At 53.8% G+C, this 18,061-nt stretch overlaps 2 protein-coding genes across 4 annotated transcripts; both read left to right on the top strand.

Moving 5' to 3' along the window:
* Positions 1-5,559: 5,559 nt before the first annotated feature.
* Positions 5,560-11,842, top strand: BCL6B (BCL6B transcription repressor). 2 transcript variants are annotated; one of them, XM_061143278.1, is made up of 9 exons: positions 5,560-5,633; positions 6,175-6,365; positions 6,603-6,824; positions 6,935-7,288; positions 7,549-7,673; positions 8,440-8,604; positions 8,685-8,815; positions 8,933-9,070; positions 9,792-11,842. In XM_061143278.1, exons 2-9 carry the CDS (start codon positions 6,187-6,189, stop codon positions 9,906-9,908), a joined length of 1,431 nt encoding a protein of 476 aa, XP_060999261.1. In that variant the 5' UTR covers positions 5,560-5,633; positions 6,175-6,186; the 3' UTR covers positions 9,909-11,842. The 2 variants fall into 2 exon arrangements, with proteins under 2 accessions (XP_060999261.1, XP_060999262.1); XM_061143279.1 differs by lacking the exon at positions 8,440-8,604.
* A 2,312-nt stretch (positions 11,843-14,154) lies between these two features.
* SLC16A13 (solute carrier family 16 member 13) lies at positions 14,155-17,598 on the top strand. Of its 2 annotated transcripts, none has more exons than XM_061143282.1 (4): positions 14,155-14,774; positions 14,905-15,048; positions 15,688-16,425; positions 17,085-17,598. In XM_061143282.1, the coding sequence occupies exons 1-4, from the start codon at positions 14,576-14,578 to the stop codon at positions 17,282-17,284; spliced, it is 1,281 nt and encodes a 426-aa protein (XP_060999265.1). In that variant the 5' UTR covers positions 14,155-14,575; the 3' UTR covers positions 17,285-17,598. The 2 variants fall into 2 exon arrangements, with proteins under 2 accessions (XP_060999265.1, XP_060999266.1); XM_061143283.1 differs by having other exon boundaries at positions 14,656-14,774; positions 14,888-15,048.
* Positions 17,599-18,061: the final 463 nt, after the last annotated feature.

The following is an 18,061-nucleotide window of genomic DNA, read 5'->3' on the forward strand; positions in this document are numbered from 1 at the left end:
CAACAAAGACTCCACTTTGCTCTCTGGAGGCAGCACGTACTCCAGGGTCTCTGGCAGCCAGTACTCCTGAGACTGCCTTGGGGACTTCAGAGGGGCAGCTTCCAGGGTTTTCACACCTCCCATTCCCCGCCCCACCCCACCCCACCTCCCACCTCACCAGAAGGCCCCAGATGTTTTCTGTGTCGCTTCTCCAGGGTGGCCTCCCGGGCCAAGCCTCAGCGGTGCCTCCCCCACCCTCGCTCTAACACCACAGTGTGGTTTGGACGTGGCCACAGTGCCGTACAAACCACAGTGTGCTGCTGGGGCGGGAGCAGGACTGGGTGGGTTGAGAGGAGGGGAGCACGAGACAGTGCTGTGGGGACCCCCCACCACCGAGGGTGGGGAGATAGAGAAGGCTGAAAGGCAAACATGGCCCCAAGAAGGGTTGGGGAAAACAAGAAACTCGAGCTAGGAGCTGAGCAGGCAACTGAAGGGAGAGGGGCCTATGGGGTAAGCTTACAGTGTAGTAAGACTGGAACCATCTTCCCTGTAGGAACTCTGCTCAAGGGATCCCTAGTTTTGGGGGGGGTGGGATCTGAGGAAATAGGGAATGACTGTGGGGGACCAACAGACTGCCTCTCGACTCAGCAAGGGCAGGGACCTAAGGCTTCCTGTGTCCGTTCCTCCCCTCCCTGGGTCAGAACCCAAGAGAAAGCAAGGAAAGACAGAAGGCCAAGGACAGCAGTGTTGGGAGTTGGCAGTCCAGAGGTGGTGGGGCCGGAACATGGTGGGGAGAGGGGGGCCGGAAGTCGCCCTGGGCCCTGGGCCTGCCACAAGATGGAGGCCAAAGGCAGGAAATGGAGGCCAGGGGGAAAGGGGAGCAGCAGGGCCCAGGAAGAGGGCCTTCTGGACCTGGGGGCCAGGTATTCAACCCCCAGGACTGTCCCCACTCCTCATGGCCCCCCAGGACCCAAGTCCCACCCTCCGCAACAACCCCTACCAGCCTGTTCACCAGGCCCAGGAAGGCGGGCCCACCCCAGAAAGCCACGTTTAAGCTGACAAACATGCCTCTCCCCACCCCCACCCTAGGCCTTCCCTCAGCCTTTTTCTCCTGTCCAGGACTTGATTTTTAAAAAACACCCCCCAGAAAGCAAAATCCAAGGGCCAAAATCCCTTCCTCAAATCAAAATAATATCCTCTCAAACCCAAAAGTTACCCTCCCTTTACCACCCCCGCTTCCGACACACCCCCCAAAACTCTTAGCAATCAAAAAGATCTAAGATGGTGGTGTAAGCAGTCTTTTTAGGCCCCGGGGGATGCCAGACCCCCTCAGACGAGACCCCTATCTGTCCCACATCAAATCCTGCCAAGGCTTCCTGCTCCTCACACGCCCCTCCATAACCCCAAAACTGAACAGCTGCCCCCAGCTCCCATCCTCGGCAGAGCCTTTGTGGGGATGGATGAAACAGAAATCAAACACTATACTAACGGCTGGGGATGTTGGGGGGCCCTCTGGTCTCAGTCTTTGGTTTCTATCTGGGGGACTGCAGTTTCGGGGTGTAAGAGAAAGCCTCTTCAATCATCCCCCCAATTTCAAGACTGACAAAGCCCAACCCCACCCCAGCACGCACCTCCAAACCTCCCCCCCAACCGCCACGTCTCTCCTGAAAACAGGGGACACTTTCCTCCCCACTTACCTCAGCTACTCTCCCCTGAGATCCTGGTCCCCTATTTTGAAGGGAACAAAATTTGGGGTGCATCCCTCACATTTGGGGTGCAGGAGAAAGGAGCCGCCCCAGTCGCATCGCTGGCCTCCTTCCTCTCGGCTGGCTCAGGGAGTGGGGAGTGCCCTAGGGAGGGGGGACCCCCACATGAGAGCACAGGAGGGGGTTCCTCCACTTCCAGTCAGAATTGGGGACACCCCCCCCCAAACCCGTCCCAGCCCATCCGTCTCCAACTCGGCGGGAGAGGCAGCTGCAGTGCCCCAGTCAGATTCCCCCAACACTACATTCCTCACCCCATCTAGAGGGGCCCCGGGGGCCCCAAAAAATCCCAAAAAAATCTAGGATGTTGGCAGGACGGTCCTGGACTAGCTCCCCAAATTTGGGGTCCTCAGATCCCCCCGTTTTTTCAGGAAAATTCCGTCTTTCACCTGCCTCCCGCCAGCCCTGCTCTGTCCCGATGCCAATTTTGGAAGTCACTCCCTCCTTCCTCCTCCCGTCTCTCCAGGCCCCCCCGCTCGGGGGCTAGGGTCCAGGACACCTGGCTTCCAGGCCGGGGGAGGGGGGCACTCCTCGAAGGGCTAGGGGCCAGGAGGTCAAGCTCATAGCCCCAGTCTTAGGGAAGCAGGAAAGCCCGATCCTCCCTTCCCCTCCCCCCTGGCTGGTCTCCGTGGTGGTTTAGGAAAGCCTGGAGGATTGGAATCTGCCATTGCTGTTGCACAGGCAGTTTTTTTTCCTTGGGTTGGGGGGGTGGGCGGTGGGAGGGAGAGACGGGAGGAGAGCCGAAGAGAGCAGGGACCAGGGTGTGCAGAGCTGGCCTGGCTTACCCCCCAGCCCCTGCTGCCGTGGGGAACCCCCCCCCCCATCTCACCCACACTCCCAGTCCTCTGTCTGCTTTCTGTTTGGGGCTCTTATCCTAGAAAATCAGGGTACAAGATTCACCTCCTTGTACCTCATCACCACCTCTCCTTGCCACAATTTCAACAGCACTGCCCTAGTCAGGAGTGTCCACCTGACCACAAGATACCCCACTTCCCCCCACCTTCCCCTAAGTCAAGGTGTGCACCCTTAATAAATTGGGGTCCAGAATCTGAAACTACCTTTTCTCCCTCAGATCTATCCAGGCCACATAAAAATAAGAAGAGATACACTCCCTTTCCAAATTTCTTCCTTCAAATCTTGGGCATGTTTGGAGGTTCACTAAAGAGACTTCTAGAGTCTAGGGTGAGAGGGAGCTAAAAGCAAAGGATATCCCAAACCATTATCATAGTCCAAATTAAGTGAACCCTAAAATCAATCTCACATCATGATCCACCACTCAGCTTCAACAAATGCACCAAAGGGTGGCAAAACACCCCAAAATAAGGACACCCCAAAACTTTAGTCTCCTACCCTAGGCCCTCACCTTGTTTTTTCTCCTGGAAAAAGCCTCCTGGCTCTCATGCATACATAGAAATATCACCCTCCTCAAAGTCAGCTTGCACAACATTCATATATAAAGCCTTGCTCCCTGGCAAGGACCCACAATCACAGAAGGCCTTCAAATTTGCTCCCAGGTTCCTATTATGTTCCACCTCAAGCTAATAAAAACCCCAAATTGAATTTCATGTCCCCCCAAATATAATCTGAATCTCAAAACTTATCTGGTACCCCCATCAGACTGTACCCTAAAACCACCATGATTACTCTACTTGAAATCAGATAGGCCACAAACACCAATGACCATGAATCCCCTAAACCAAATTTTCATCCATCTCCGAAGAACACGTCGCTGACTGTGGGTGTCAGAATCCCCAGAACTAATGTAGCTTCAAATCAGCTCCATGAAAGTGTTAGTCACTCAGTCGTACCCAACTCTTTGCAATCCCATGGACTGAAGCCCACCAGGCTCCTCTGTCTATGGGATTTTCCAGCCAAGGATACTGGAGTGGGTTGCTATTTCCTTCTCCATGGGGTCTTTCCGACCCAGGGATTGAACCCAGGTCTCCTGCATTGCAGGCGGATTCTTTACCGACTGAGCCACCGGGAAGCCCAGTGTAGCTTCAAAATCAGCTCCGTACCTCTGACTTACTACTGCCCTCAACCCTGAATGCAGCCCTCAGGGCCCAGAATGATTAGAGTAACTCAACACCCCACAATTGACAGATAGACCAGATAACATAAAAGTAACTCCGCCCTGATACCAAAGGAGCCACAGGTCTAACTCCCACCTCCAACTGGGCAGAGACCAAAGTAACCCTCATTTGCAGAATCCACCATACCATCTCCAATCCCTAGTTCCCCATTCCCAATGTCTCAGCAGTTCTTTCCTGCACCCCAAAAAAGACATCCTCAGTTCTGAAGAGGAGGGCCCCAAGGTCTCTATATGCAGCCTCACCGATTATGGCCAGTCATGGCTACTCTGGGCAACGGTAGACGTTCCTGAGCCCAAATGCAAGTCCTGCCTGGCAGCTGGACTCAGCTCTGGCCCCCATTCTCCAAATGAACCTCGTCTCCCCAAACAAAATACGAGGGTGTGACCCGTGCCTATGTCCCAGCTCAGGGACTTAAATTGGGGTTATCAGCCCCTTCTGCCCTCTCTCCCTTCTGTTACCCTGAGGCCCTCCCTTTCCTCTTCTGTCTGTTCAGTGCATCTAACTTTTATATTAATGTTCACTAAAAAATTCACCTCTAAATACAGATAATAGCATCTAGGTTAATAAGAAAGAAATCCTGGGCTCCCAGGGCTCAGACCCCCCTCTCTTTGTCCCACTCATTTCCCTGGTTCCCAAAGCCCCGGATTTCTCACCCCAGGCAGGAATCCCAGGTTCAGAGGGAAGTCCCCTCTTGTCGCCTAACTCTCCCTCCCTCCGCCCAACCCTAGTCCCCTGGACAAAGTAAATTCGAGCAAAGAGGGGAAGAATGACCGCCCAGACCTAATCGATCCTGCGCCCCCGGCTGAATGGACCCCCAGCCGAGTGGAGACGAAGGGCGCTGCGAGGCTAGTGCTCTTCCGCCCCCTCGTGGAAGGAGCTGAACATTGCCGAGCTTCGCTTGCTTGCCGCGCTGGACCGCGGCGTCCCGCCAGCCTCTAAGCGTCGCCGACGGGCGGGTGCTCGAAGCCCTAAAGAGCTGGGCCTGGGGGAGGGCGAACGGGCTTTGGGCGGGAATCTGCCTCTCTGGATCCCTAAAAGGATTCAAAAGAGCGTCGGGAGCGAAAAGTTCGGACCCTAGGTCTCTTGAGCGTCTCTCGGCCGCCACCCGGGGCTTTCCCCACCTCCTCGAGGGGAAGCAGCTGGCTGAGCCGTCCGGTCGCAGGACAATGGAAGGAAACGAACTAGAAATCATATCCGCCCCCTCCCTAACGCGCCCGGTCAGAGCCCCTCTTTTGCAGGCCCCGCTAGAGAAGCCTGTTGAATGACCACACCCTCCCTGTCTGAGACCCCACGGAAGCCCACTGTCTCCTCCCCAAACCGGGTGTTTCTTTGGGCTCCCCTCAATCTCCCTTAATACCGTACATTGCCGGGGCGGCGGGTTGCTGTATTCACTCCCCTGTAACAGGCTCCTTTCTAAAACCAGCACATCAATTTTCGCTGTCCCGAGTCCCCCGACGACCCAGGTCACCCAACGACTTAGTCACCCATGTTTCCCATCTCAATATCCCCAACCTCCTCCCCAATACCAATGTCCCACCCTCGGTTCCACTTTCAGTGGCCCAAGACCCCTTACGTTACGACCACCCAAGCGTTTCCGAGGTCCCGCCCTGGAGCCGGAGACCCCGCCCCGGGTTCGCCATCTGGAGAGCGAGGGAGGAAGGAAGGATACAGACCCAGGCGTTCACCCCACCTCCACCCCCGCCCCCGACATCCCGGCCAGATAAAGGAGCCGAGGCCAAGAGGGGAGAGAGACCCCGCCCCCCTTGAGAAGAGAAGCTGAAGCCCCTGCAGGACGGGGGTAAGAACCAGAGACTGAGGGAGGCAGACTCCTGGGTCCCTTAAGAGGGTTGGGGCTTGTTGATGGTAGGAAGACCGAGGCCCAGAAATTGGGCTAAACTAGGGATCCAGGACTAGAGAGTGGAATTTCGTGGTTCGGGGAAGGGAGCTTCGATTGGGATATGGAGGGATGAGGACCACAGGTCTTCTGGGGTCTCCAGGCAGGATCGTACACCTGAGACCAGGCGCGCGGTGAGGCAGAGGGGAAATGGGGATACTGGAAGGGCATTGGGAGTCTAAGTAAAGGCGCTGTGGACTGGATTCCCAACGCTTGCCATCGACGCAGCGGTGTGGGAAACTTCAACTCGCTCCAAGCGCTGTGTTAGAAGAGGAAATCGGGCGATACTGAGGTTGAGGGCTGACAGAACGAGATGAATTAAGTAAAACTGCGTGAGCCGGGGCCGGCGGCTTTCCCCTGCACCTCAGGAAGAAGAGGCAAACTGCGGGAGGGAAGGCGTCTTGGGACGACAAGGATCCCTGAGCCCTGTCCTTGGCACCCGCAGGCCTCCGTCGCTATGGGTTCCACCGCTACTCCGGAGGGAGCGCTGGGCTACGTCCGCGAGTTTACTCGCCACTCCTCCGACGTGCTCGGCAACCTAAATGAGCTGCGCCTGCGCGGGATCCTCACTGACGTCACGCTGCTGGTTGGCGGGCAACCCCTTCGAGCTCACAAGGCAGTTCTTATTGCCTGCAGGTTCGAGGGGTGGCTCATGGAGTGGGGTGGGACCAAATGGGAAAGGGGCGGAGCTATAAGGTCTTTGGGAGGACCCGGAAACCAAGCCTTCCACAAACAGGAGGCGGAGCGACAGGGAATTGAGGGCGGGGTGAGAGTCAGGGAGGCGGGGCTTTCTATAGGGTCGGGGCTTTCGACAGGGTCGAGTCCCACCTTGGTTCTCCAGCCCCTAACCCGACATATCTTCCCTCCCTCCAGTGGCTTCTTCTATTCAATTTTCCGAGGCCGTGCAGGGGTAGGGGTAGACATGCTCTCCCTGCCCGGGGGCCCCGAAGCCGGAGGCTTCGCTCCGCTTCTGGACTTCATGTACACTTCGCGCCTACGCCTCTCTCCGGCCACCGCCCCAGCAGTCCTCGCGGCCGCCACCTACTTGCAGATGGAGCATGTGGTCCAGGCATGCCACCGCTTCATCCAGGCCAGGTGAGGGAGCCCCAACTTGGTGTTCCTCGTGGGTGAAATGGCATCCCAGGTATCAAGGGCAGAGGCCAAGATTAGGGAATAGCACTAATGTCCATCGCACTTTTTCTCAGCTGTGAACCTCTGGGCATATCTCTGCGGCCCCTGGAGGCAGAACCCCCCACGCCGCCAACGGCCCCTCCGCCAGGCAGTCCCAGGCGTTCGGAAGGGCACCCTGACCCACCTACTGAGTCTCGCAGCTGCAGTCAAGGGCCCCCCAGTCCACACAGCCCAGACCCCAAGGCCTGCAACTGGAAAAAATACAAGTTCATCGTACTGAACTCTCAGGCCTCCCAAGCAGGGAGCCTGGCAGGGGAGAGGAGTTCTGGTCAACTTTGCTCCCAGGCCCGGCTCCCCAGCGGAGACGAGGCTTCCAGCAGCAGCAGCAGCAGCAGTGAAGAAGGACCCATTTCCAGTCCCCAGAGCAGGTATAGAAACTGGAAACCACCCCACCCTACCCCAACCCCAGAATTTGTAGCAGTAGCCTCAGCTCAAGAGGCACAACCATTGGGCCTGGGTGATCAATAACAGGAAGTGAAGGAGTGGGCTTCACCTTAGGGAGCTGGCCAGAGGCCAGGCTTACTTGGTGAGGTGAGCCCTTGGCAATACAACTGGATAGGGCACATTGGTCAATACCCCACCATGTGATGTCTCCTAACCATTTTTCTGGGCCTTGACATCTGCCTAGGCTTTCTCCAACTGCTGCCACTGTACAGTTCAAATGTGGGGCTCCAGTCAATACCCCCCATCAGCTCACACCCCAGGCTCCAGAGACCACTGGGTCACCTTCTGGGAGGGCTCATCCACCACCAGGTAAGAGCCTCTCCTTCTACCCCCCTTGGCTTTTCTCCTGTGGCTACTCAAGGCCAGTTGGGGCCAAAAGACCTCAGGGAAGGCCTAGTCCATTTTCAAATTAGAATCACCTAGAGAGCTTTTTAAAATCCCATTGCCCAGGTCACACCCCATAGATCAGAATGTCTGCAAGTGGGAGCCAGGCATCAGTATTTTTTTAAAGCTTCCAACGAGCAGCAGTGTTTGGGAACTTCTGGCGTGTTCCCATCCAGGGCTGAGTGGTCAGCCCAGGGCTGGCAAAGCCTCTCTGGCAAGCTGTCATCCAGGGTGGTGCAAGAGAGAAGAGAGGGGGGACTTCCCTGGTGGTCCAGTGGCTAGAACTTCATGCTCCCAATGCAGAGAGCCTGGGTTCAATCCCTGGTCAAAGAACTAGATCCCACATGCCTCCACTAAGACTGATGCAGCCAAAGAAATAAATATTTTAAAATTAAAAAAGCGAGTGAGAGAGAAAGAAACAGAAACTTCCACCCATAAGTAGGGGCCTCCACGTCCTACCACCACTATTGGATTGATGAGCAGAATACTGTCAAATTATACAGACATAGAGACAGATCCTGGCTTGTCCTCTCAAATAACCATGTGACCCAGAGCAGGTCAAATGAGCCTCAGCAGCCTTAACAGTAAATTGGGGGGCGGGGGGTGGGGTGGGGTGGAAACAAAACAAAACCTGCTACCCTGTGGTCTGAGAATTCACAGCTATTGTTGTCATGACTCAACCCCTCCCCAGGAGGTGAATTTTTCAGCTGCCAGAACTGTGAGGCTGTGGCTGGGTGCTCATCGGGGCTGGACCCCGTGGCTTCTGGGGATGAGGACAAGCCCTACAAGTGTCAGCTCTGCCGGTCTGCCTTCCGCTATAAGGGCAACCTGGCCAGTCACCGCACGGTGCACACAGGTAGGGGAGGAGCAGGGAGAAGACCCTGGCCTTTGTGCCCCCTGCTATTCTTCTTGACCTCCCTTCCTCTCTGCCTCCAGGGGAAAAGCCCTACCACTGCTCCATCTGCGGAGCCCGCTTTAACCGGCCGGCTAACCTGAAAACGCATAGCCGCATCCACTCGGGAGAGAAGCCCTATAAGTGCGAGACGTGCGGCTCGCGCTTTGTACAGGTACGGAGTCAGTTTCAGAGCCTGATCGCAGGCAAATTTTCGAGAAGGCGAGGTGGGCCGAATGGGGAGGGCTCCGTCCCTCCCAGGGGCGCGGCCTGAGATTCCCTCCTTTCCCAGGTAGCGCATCTGCGCGCGCACGTGCTGATCCACACCGGGGAGAAGCCCTATCCTTGCCCCACCTGCGGGACTCGCTTTCGCCACCTACAGACCCTCAAGAGTCACGTTCGCATCCATACCGGAGAGAAGCCTTACCACGTGAGTACCCGACCTGGCCTAGCCCTGTTGCTAAGTCGCTTCAGTCGTGTCCAACTCTGTGCGACCCCATAGACGGCAGCCCACCAGGCTCCGCCATCCCTGGGATTCTCCAGGCAAGAACACTGGAGTGGGTCTAGCCCAAAGTCTTGGAATTACCTCCTGTTTACCGACGGGCGGGGCTCTTAAAGGAGCGGGTCTGGAGGCCTTTAGATCGAAGCTAGGTGGGCGGTGTCCTTGTGAGAAAGGGGTGGGGCCGGAGGTAGGGGTGGCAGTCCTGGACGGGGCTCGGTCCTCCTGAAGAGGAGGTGACAGGTGGAAAAACGCTTTGCTGAAGGGGGGCCTCCTAGGCCTTCCCCCGAGGATTTGGGAGGATGTGGGGACTCAAGTGAAAAAGTGAAATCGCTCAGTCCTGTCCGACTCTTTGCGACCCCGTGGACTGTAGGCCACCAGGCTCTTCCATCCGTGAGATTTCCCAGGGAAGAATACTGGAGTGGGTTGCCATTTCCTTCTCCAGGGCATCTTCCCGACCCAGGGATCAAACCCGAGTCTCCCGCATTGCAGGCAGACACTTTAACCTCTGAGCCACCAGAGGTTAGAGCCACCTCTGAGCTATATCCCCAAGAGCTTCTCTCAGGTGGAGTGCTAGGCGGTTCTCCCTCGCTCAGCATCTAAAAGGTGGTCGTGGGTAGCGAAGAGACCTGACCCGGCTGTCATCCTACAGTGCGACCCCTGCGGTCTGCATTTCCGGCACAAGAGTCAACTTCGGCTACATCTGCGCCAGAAACACGGAGCTGCTACCAACACCAAAGTGCACTACCACATTCTAGGGGGACCTTAGCCGAGTGCCGCCCCGGCCCCACTCCCTTCCCGGAAGACGGAAAGCTGCGGCTCACGCCTGGGTTCGCTGCCAGGCTTGGGCGTGGGGGTGTGCGAGGCCTCTGGATATCAGCGAAGGCCACCACCTTTAATTTCTCACTGCGGGGAGCAGGGGTGGGAGATCCTGGCTTGATCTGCCTGTTTTGCTGGTCAAAACCTCTTCCCCGCAGTCGACATTGTTTCTGAGCAGAGAACAAGCTAGGAGCTGGAGGAGCAGAGAGACTGGAAGCCTGATTTTCCTAAGGAATCAGGCCTCCACCTGCAGCCCCCGTCTCATTTATCTGTAAATATAATTTATTGAGGCTTCTGGGTGGCACCAGGGCCTTCATACTATTGCATTTCCCATGTCCTTCTTCTACAAGTGTGATCAAAAGTGACCTGAAACTCGGAATGTGAGGTCACAGCTCTGCTGGCAGAGATTAGCACTTGGCTGCCTCCTTTGGCTTGAGTGTTTTATATTATTATTGTCTTAACTTTTATCTTTAGAATTGTTCTTTTCCCACTTGCTTGTTGGTTTGTTTAAAATGGAGAAAAGGGTTCCCTGTGCCCTGCCCCTTCAATTCTAGGTCTGGAACCTTTATTTGTTCTAGGGCAGCTCTGGGAACATGTGGGTTTGTGGAATTGGGTCAGGAACCCTCTCTAATATTCTGAATATTGTAGGTTTTCTAGCAGGCTAGCACTGGATATAGACTTTTTCTGTTCTTCAAGGAACCTATGATGAAGTGGAGGTAATATATACCTCCTGGAGGCAGTTGGTGTGGGGCCTTTGTCAGTCCTGGAAGTTGGGGGATGACTTGAGAGGCTTTCTCGTAGGCCCCTGACTGTCCTATTAGTCTGGTCACCTAGGTTTGGCTCCATGGTAGTTTTGGTTATCTGATAGAACTCACCCGGGAGCTTGAGTTGAGCCCACAATCCTCCCACTAGGGCCTGTTCTTAGCACGAAGTTGATCCCTCCATGCAGGAGAGATCTGCAATTCCATATCAGAAATGATGCAATCTTTTCTGAGTCTGCCCAGTCTCTAAGAATGCCATGACCTAGGGGAGAATTATCTTGAGTAAAGACTATGACCCTTCCTTTACTGCAGAGCCATCTAGGTTAGAATGTTCCTTGGGGGTTCTACATGAGATGAGCCTCTTCTTCCTTTAGTAAGTATTTGGACATCTTCTGGCAAGTGTCCAGATTTCAGAAATTTCTTTGCCTCTAGAAGTCACAGGTGCTTGGTAACTTTCTTACCTTAGAAAAGCTGAGTCTGTGACCTGGTCTTCCCGTCACTACATTCCTGTCTGGAACCAGTGAAAGCACTAGAACCTTCCACAGGGAGAGAAAAGGGGCTGAGTTCCATTATGGATTTGCTGTAGTTGGGATTATGATCGAGATTAGTGTTGGGATTAAAGATTTAAAAGACTGACTGATGGACCATCTAGTTAACCAAGTATCCCGTAGGATTAAGAGGCTGTTTGAGGGACACAGTCTCTGGTGTAGGCCAAGTAGGTAGAAAGTTAGAAATGGGTTGCCTCTTAACTGTGTGGAGCGTCTGGAATGTTAGATGATACTCTGAAGTATTACAGTCCTGCCCCTGTTGCTCTGGGGCCTGTTGGTTTAGGGACATGGGGTAGAGGGTAAGAAGCACTTTGAATTTGTGGGATGGAGCTTCCTCAAGACAGGTCAGTCCTAGTGGCTGTCACTTGGGGACTGGCTAGAAAGCTACTTTTTCCCTCTTTCCCTCTTAACCTCAGTGCAGAATTGAAGGAGGGAGGGAAAGTAGAGGAAAGAGTTGAGAAGAAACTACATATATATTTTAAGGAGATTGGATGGGCAGGTGGAGAGTGCCAAGGGGTGGAGATGTTAGATCGTGCAATATCAGAATCATGGAATAAAGAAGCCTCTCTGTGCTGCCTGTTGTGTCCTAGGTTTTTGCCTGTGGTGATCTGGGGATTGGGGAAAGAGGGTTCTTCCACATGGATACCATCTTGGATTCTGTGCCCATCCCACTGTCCCATCCATTTTAAGTGGCCCTTGTTCTCCTCTTCCCTGCCCTTGCCTTCCGGTTCATTGTGTAGGAACCAGTGACTTCATGAAGTCTCTCCGGAGCCACCTGCATCCTGCTGCTCTGAAGTCACTTCCTGCCTGAGGTGTGGAGGCAGCAGGGAGAAACCAGGAAGCCACAAATAATACCAAGATGCTGGGGGATGCATCTGTGCAGGGGAACTTAATGCTTGGGACACCCCCTGCCACCACGGAAAATGGATAGGACTTGGGTCCCCTGAGGACAACAGGTGTTAGAGGGGGCAGTGAGACCATGTGGTTAGAGCCAGTGTGCCAGCACTACCCCTCCCCCAGCAGTGATGTCTTGGAATCCATCCAGTGCCTAGAACTCGATTCTCTTCCACCCTTTCTCTTGTCCTGTGTGTCTTGGATGCACAGCTTTGTTCTGCCCAGAGGGTGAAGGGTCACTAATTCTGATAAATTACCTCCCTCTTGGACTTAAATTCCTCATCTGTGAAATAAGTCCATTAACATGGAAGGAATAATTTCCTTCCAACATTTATAGTTTGTGGTTGTGTGTCTGTCTTTTAAAACCCATGACATGGGTTAGATGTTTTTTTAAGTACAAAACAAACTAAAACCTCCCTTCCTCTCCCTCTACGGCTTATCCCCTGTTTAAAATAAGACCAGCTAATATTACTTACCTCCTGCTTCATGTGCATGCTAAGTCACTTCAATCATGTCTGACTCTTTGTGACCCTATGGACTATAACCCACCAGACTCCTCTGTCCACAGGAGAGATTCTGGGATTCTCCAGGGAAGAATACTGGAGTAGACTGCCATGCCCTCCTCCAGGGGATCTTCCTGACCCAGAGATCTAACCCATATCTCTTACATCTCCTGCACTGACAGGCAGGTTCTCTACCATTAACACCACCTGGGAAGCCCAAGGCATTTATTTATTTTTTTTCAATTTATTTTTTTAATTATTTATTTATTTTTTTTATTATTAGTTGGAGGCTAATTACTTCACAGCCCAAGGCATTTTAGTGTATAGATTTTCTAACTCAACCCCCTGACAACCTAAAAGTAGGAACTATTATTAGCCTCAGTTTACAAGTAGGGAAACCAACTGAGAGATTCAGTATCTTGGCCAAGTTAATAAGTGATGAAGCCAGGACTGGAACTACAAATTTGATTCTACAGACTGTGCTCTTAACTATTATGTTATATAGCCACACCAACTTCTACATCTTTGATACAGTCCCTTCCGGCCAAAGTTCTGACTCCACTTACAAAAAAAAAAAAAAAAAGAGAGAAAGAAAGAAAAAAACTTTTTAGGTATGACTATTTTTATTTCCCACATATAAAAAAGCATAAGGCTCAATATGCTTTTTAAAATTACACAGCCGCCCTCCCCACCCCAGCCCCACTTGTCTGACCCCTTGAGCTCAGATTTCAAGGTCAGTGTTTTAAGGAGCTTGAAGCCAAATCATTAGTGCTACATGAGGTTGGAAGAACTGGGTACTGGTTGGGAAGGAAGGGCTGATTGCACCAGTGGTCATGGCTTGTCTCTTTAGTCTATCCCATCATGTGATCGAAAAATGTGGTTAGGAAGTGGTTGTTACCAGAGGGCAGAGGGAAAGTTTCCAGTCCCACTGAAGACGGGTGCTGGTGGGGCTCTAAGTGAGTTCACAGATGCACTTCCTCTGCCCAGTTATTTTTGGTTTCTGTGACCTGTAGGTTTCCTGTTAGTGGGAACAGAAGGGACAGGAACAAGTTCGCATTACAGAAATATATGCCAGGAATCCAACAGCCCATTCTCCTCTTTCCTTGGCCTCTGAACCCTCTCCAGGATCCAGGCATCTAGATTTAACCTTATCTCATAATCGCTCTACGCCCCCCACCCCCGCCCCGCGTTTCAACTCCTGGACCCCTCATTAAATATGTTTTCCTCTCCTGAACCAGTTTATCCACCACCAACCCCCACGGACTCCTAACGTGCGCATCTCTGTGCAGAAGTCCGGTCAAATTAGCCCGCTAGGTGGACAGGAGACCGAAGCTGCAGCAGGACACGCTCCTGGGTCACGTGGGGCCCAACTATTTGGCCTCCGAAAACCCCTCTTCACGCATGCGCCCCATTCGTTGCCCAGTACAGGACAGGTTCTAAACTCCGCCCCGTGTCTCTGGCTCCGCCCCCTGCTGAGGAGTCCCGCGTCCTTATTGGTGAGCTTCGATGCAGACCCGGCTGGCCAGGTGCTAACACTTTCAATGAGAAGATAGATAACCCACCTGGAGACGGGTGCACCTCAGGGGTGGGGCCCAGTTCAGCCACCTCCCCCGTCTGTCCCGCCCAGGCCTCGACTCCAGACTTGAAGCCGGCGGAGCCACGCCCCCCGGCGCTGAACGTGGGGGCTAGCGCGGGCCTGGTCTCCCCATTATAATCTCCCCCACTAGGGGAGAAGCGCAGGCGTCTCACGCAGCCTCTCTGCAGCTTTCAAGCCCTCGTGGATACTTTCCTCTCTGCCACCCTCGCCTCTCCGGCGCGGCCCCAAGCTGTCCGGCTGGGTGGGTGGGCAGAGGTGGAAAGATCCGCTCCGCTCCCAAAGGGGCTTAAAGAGGCAGCCCTGGTACCATCCAGATGGCATATAGGGCCGAGCCCCCCGACGGGGGCTGGGGATGGATGGTGGTGCTCTCAGCGTTCTTCCAGTCGGCGCTGGTGTTCGGGGTGCTCCGTTCCTTCGGCGTCTTCTTTGTGGAATTTGTGGCGGCGTTTGAAGAACCGGCCGCGCGAGTCTCCTGGATCGCCTCCATAGGAATCGCGGTGCAGCAGTTCGGGAGTGAGTGCTGCTCCTGGGTCCCTCGACCCTCGGAAGGGAGTGGGGGATGCGGGGACTGTAAAAGACATGGGGAGGGGGAGCGGTGCTGGAGAAGGACGCCTGAGATCTCGCAGAACTCTCTCTTCTCCAGGCCCAGTAGGCAGTGCGCTGAGCACGAAATTCGGTCCCAGGCCTGTGGTGATGACAGGGGGCATCCTGGCTGCGCTGGGGATGCTACTCGCCTCCTTTGCTACCTCCTTGACCCACCTGTACCTGAGTATTGGGTTGCTCTCAGGTAAGACGCTGAGCAGGGCCGGTGAGTCAAAACCTGAGTCTTTTTGGCCTCAGGACTTTTACTTTCTTCCTGCTCCTTCCGAAAGACTTAAGGGAAACTCAGAGAAAGTTTTGGCTAGCACCTGTGCCCCGAAGGGAATTCTTAACAGAGGTAACTAAAGTGATAAACAGGTTAGGGGAAATCAGGAAATTCAAAGATCCAAGGCAAGGACTAGTGGAACTGGAATGTAAAAGGAATAATTACTGTAAAGTTGTATAAGATACTTTGGCTGTGAAATAAACATCATTATCCTATTTACAGATGCGGAAAGTCTTTAAAGCTTATGCAATTTGGCAGATGAATTTCACACAGCCAGCAATGGTAGAGCCCAGGTCTAACTCCAAAGTTCTGTGGTGGTGACTTTACAAACATTGTCTCTAAGCTTCCAGAGTCTGCTAAGTTGTATTACCTCCATTTTGCAGATGAGATTGAGGTCAGGAGGTTAAGATACACAAGGTCACACAGCTAGAAAGTATCGAGCCAGGGGTGTGATTTAGGCCTGTGCTCCATTTTGTTGCTGGGCAGTGTTGAGTTCTTTAGGGAGTGTTCTGAGTTTCTTAAGGGGTCCTCAACTCAACCCCCATTTTTTCCTTTTGACAGGATCTGGCTGGGCCTTGACCTTCACTCCAACCCTGGCCTGCCTATCTCGTTACTTCTCTCGCCGGCGATCCCTGGCCACCGGGCTGGCCCTGACGGGCGTGGGCCTCTCCTCCTTTGCTTTTGCCCCACTCTTCCAATGGCTGCTCAACCACTATGCCTGGCGGGGGGCCCTACTTCTGGTGTCTGCCCTTTCCCTTCACTTGGTGGCCTGTGGTGCTCTTCTCCGTCCACTCTCCCTGGCTGAGGACCCTGTCGTGGGTGGCCCTAGGGCCCAAATCACCTCCCTCCTGCGTCACGGCCCCTTCCTCCGTTATATCGTTGCCCTCACCCTGATCAACACTGGCTACTTCATTCCTTATGTGCACCTGGTGGCCCATCTTCGGGACCTGGGTTGGGACCCACTGCCCGCTGCTTTCCTCCTCTCGGTGGCGGCTATTTCTGACCTCGTGGGGCGTGTGGCTTCTGGATGGCTAGGCGATGCTGTCCCAGGGCCTGTGGCAAGACTCCTGATGCTCTGGACCACCCTGACTGGGGTGATACTGGCCCTGTACCCTGTGGCTGAGGCGCCCACTGGCTTGGTGGCCCTGACTGTGGCCTATGGCTTCACATCAGGGGCCCTGACCCCAGTGGCCTTCTCCATGCTGCCTGAACTGGTGGGGACTGGAAAGATATACTGTGGCTTGGGACTGGTACAGATGGTAGAAAGCATCGGGGGTCTGCTGGGGGCTCCTCTGTCAGGTAAGGGGAATAGGATTTCCAGGTAGGCCAGGGCTACTGTGTTTTACCATGGTGGGGGGAGGGGAATTGACATAGTGTATGTTAATACTGCCCTCTGCCATGGTAGATACACAGCTGATATGGTCAGTGATAGCAGCCTTGAAACAGGTCCAGGGGAAAGAAACTGGGGCTGTGGAAAGATTAAGAGGACCTCTGATGCACCGTTGCCAGTGTACCTACAGCTGGGGTTTTCAGAGGACTCTGCCAGACATAGCATGCTTGGCCCACTGGGCCCCAGGCCAGGGGTCTGAGCCATCTGGTCAAAGTTCCCCGTGCTTCAGAAGCCAGAACCTTCAGATCCTTAATATTTTCCTCTAACTATTAACTGAAGGCATGGAAGGGAAAGAAAGGTACAGGTGTGGCTGACTCGATCTGTATCCCCAAATCTGGGGATGCCCTAAACTGGCTAGTTTGGCGGTCCTTTCTGAAGGCAGGAAGGTGGTTGAAGTGACATTTTGAAGCCCCTTGGGAAGCCAGAGTTCTCAAACTCACCCAGTCTGAACTCTTCCAAGATGATGGGTTAAGGATCATTTTCATCCCTCCACCCCAAAATGTGTCAGAGTCATCAGTTCCAGGAAACAGATCACCCATGTGTATTCTTTTTTCTCTCTTGAACCTAGGCTACTTCCGGGATGTGACAGGCAACTACACAGCTTCTTTTGTGGTAGCTGGGACCTTCCTTCTGGCAGGAAGTGGAGTTCTCATCACTTTGCCCCACTTCTTCTGCTTCTCAGCTCCTACCTCCAAGCCCCAGGACCATGTAACAGAGGCACTGGATACCAAAGTCCCCCTGCCTGAGGAGGGGCTGGGAGAGGATTGAACTCCAAGAAGGGGCAGACAGACCCACAAAACAAGTGGTTGGTGGCTCCAGGTCTTCTGCCCCATCTTGGCACCCACAGAACCACAATGCCTTAAGCATCCTGATCTGCCCCCCTCCCCACCCTGCCCCTCAGAGCAGGCCTGGGGCTCCTGCAATGTGTGTGCCAACCCTTTGTATTTTCTCAAGGATTCTTGTCTCTTGTTTGCTCCCACAACCTTTTCAGAAGGATCCAGTTCAGCCTGCCCCACTGAGCTATGAATCAACTGTGGAAAATCAAAGGCCAAGATACTTATCATAGTTTTTTTTACATGTGATCTCTAGTGTTGCCCTCCTTGGAAAAGATCTGTCTTTGGGATAAAACTGAATAAGAAAACTGGACAAAATTCAGAACCTCAGAAAGTGCTTGGGCCCATAAGCCTGAGTGGGCTGAATGGGGTCACACTGGGGAATGGAGGGGAGGTATCCAGGACCTCTGGTGACCCAGAGCATTTAACCCTGGACTCTGCTCTCTGGACCACAGTCCCTCCCACTTGCCCACTGACCTCCCTCTTTCCTACTCTCCCCTGTAAATTAGAAATTAAGAAAATGGTGTGAGATGTGGGAGAGGGGTGCTAGTTTGGAAGGGAGAGATATAGCTAAGAGTGATGAAGTCTAGGATGCTTGTATTTTCCTCAGGCCAGTAAAGGGGGACTGAAATGCAGAAAGACTTATCTGGGAAATGAGGATGGGGCAGCTAGCACTCATGAGCACCCCCCCTTCCCCCAACAAACCTGAAGC

This window comes from Dama dama, chromosome 5 (assembly GCF_033118175.1).
Source record: "Dama dama isolate Ldn47 chromosome 5, ASM3311817v1, whole genome shotgun sequence".
In the NCBI taxonomy this organism is placed as follows: domain Eukaryota; kingdom Metazoa; phylum Chordata; class Mammalia; order Artiodactyla; family Cervidae; genus Dama; species Dama dama.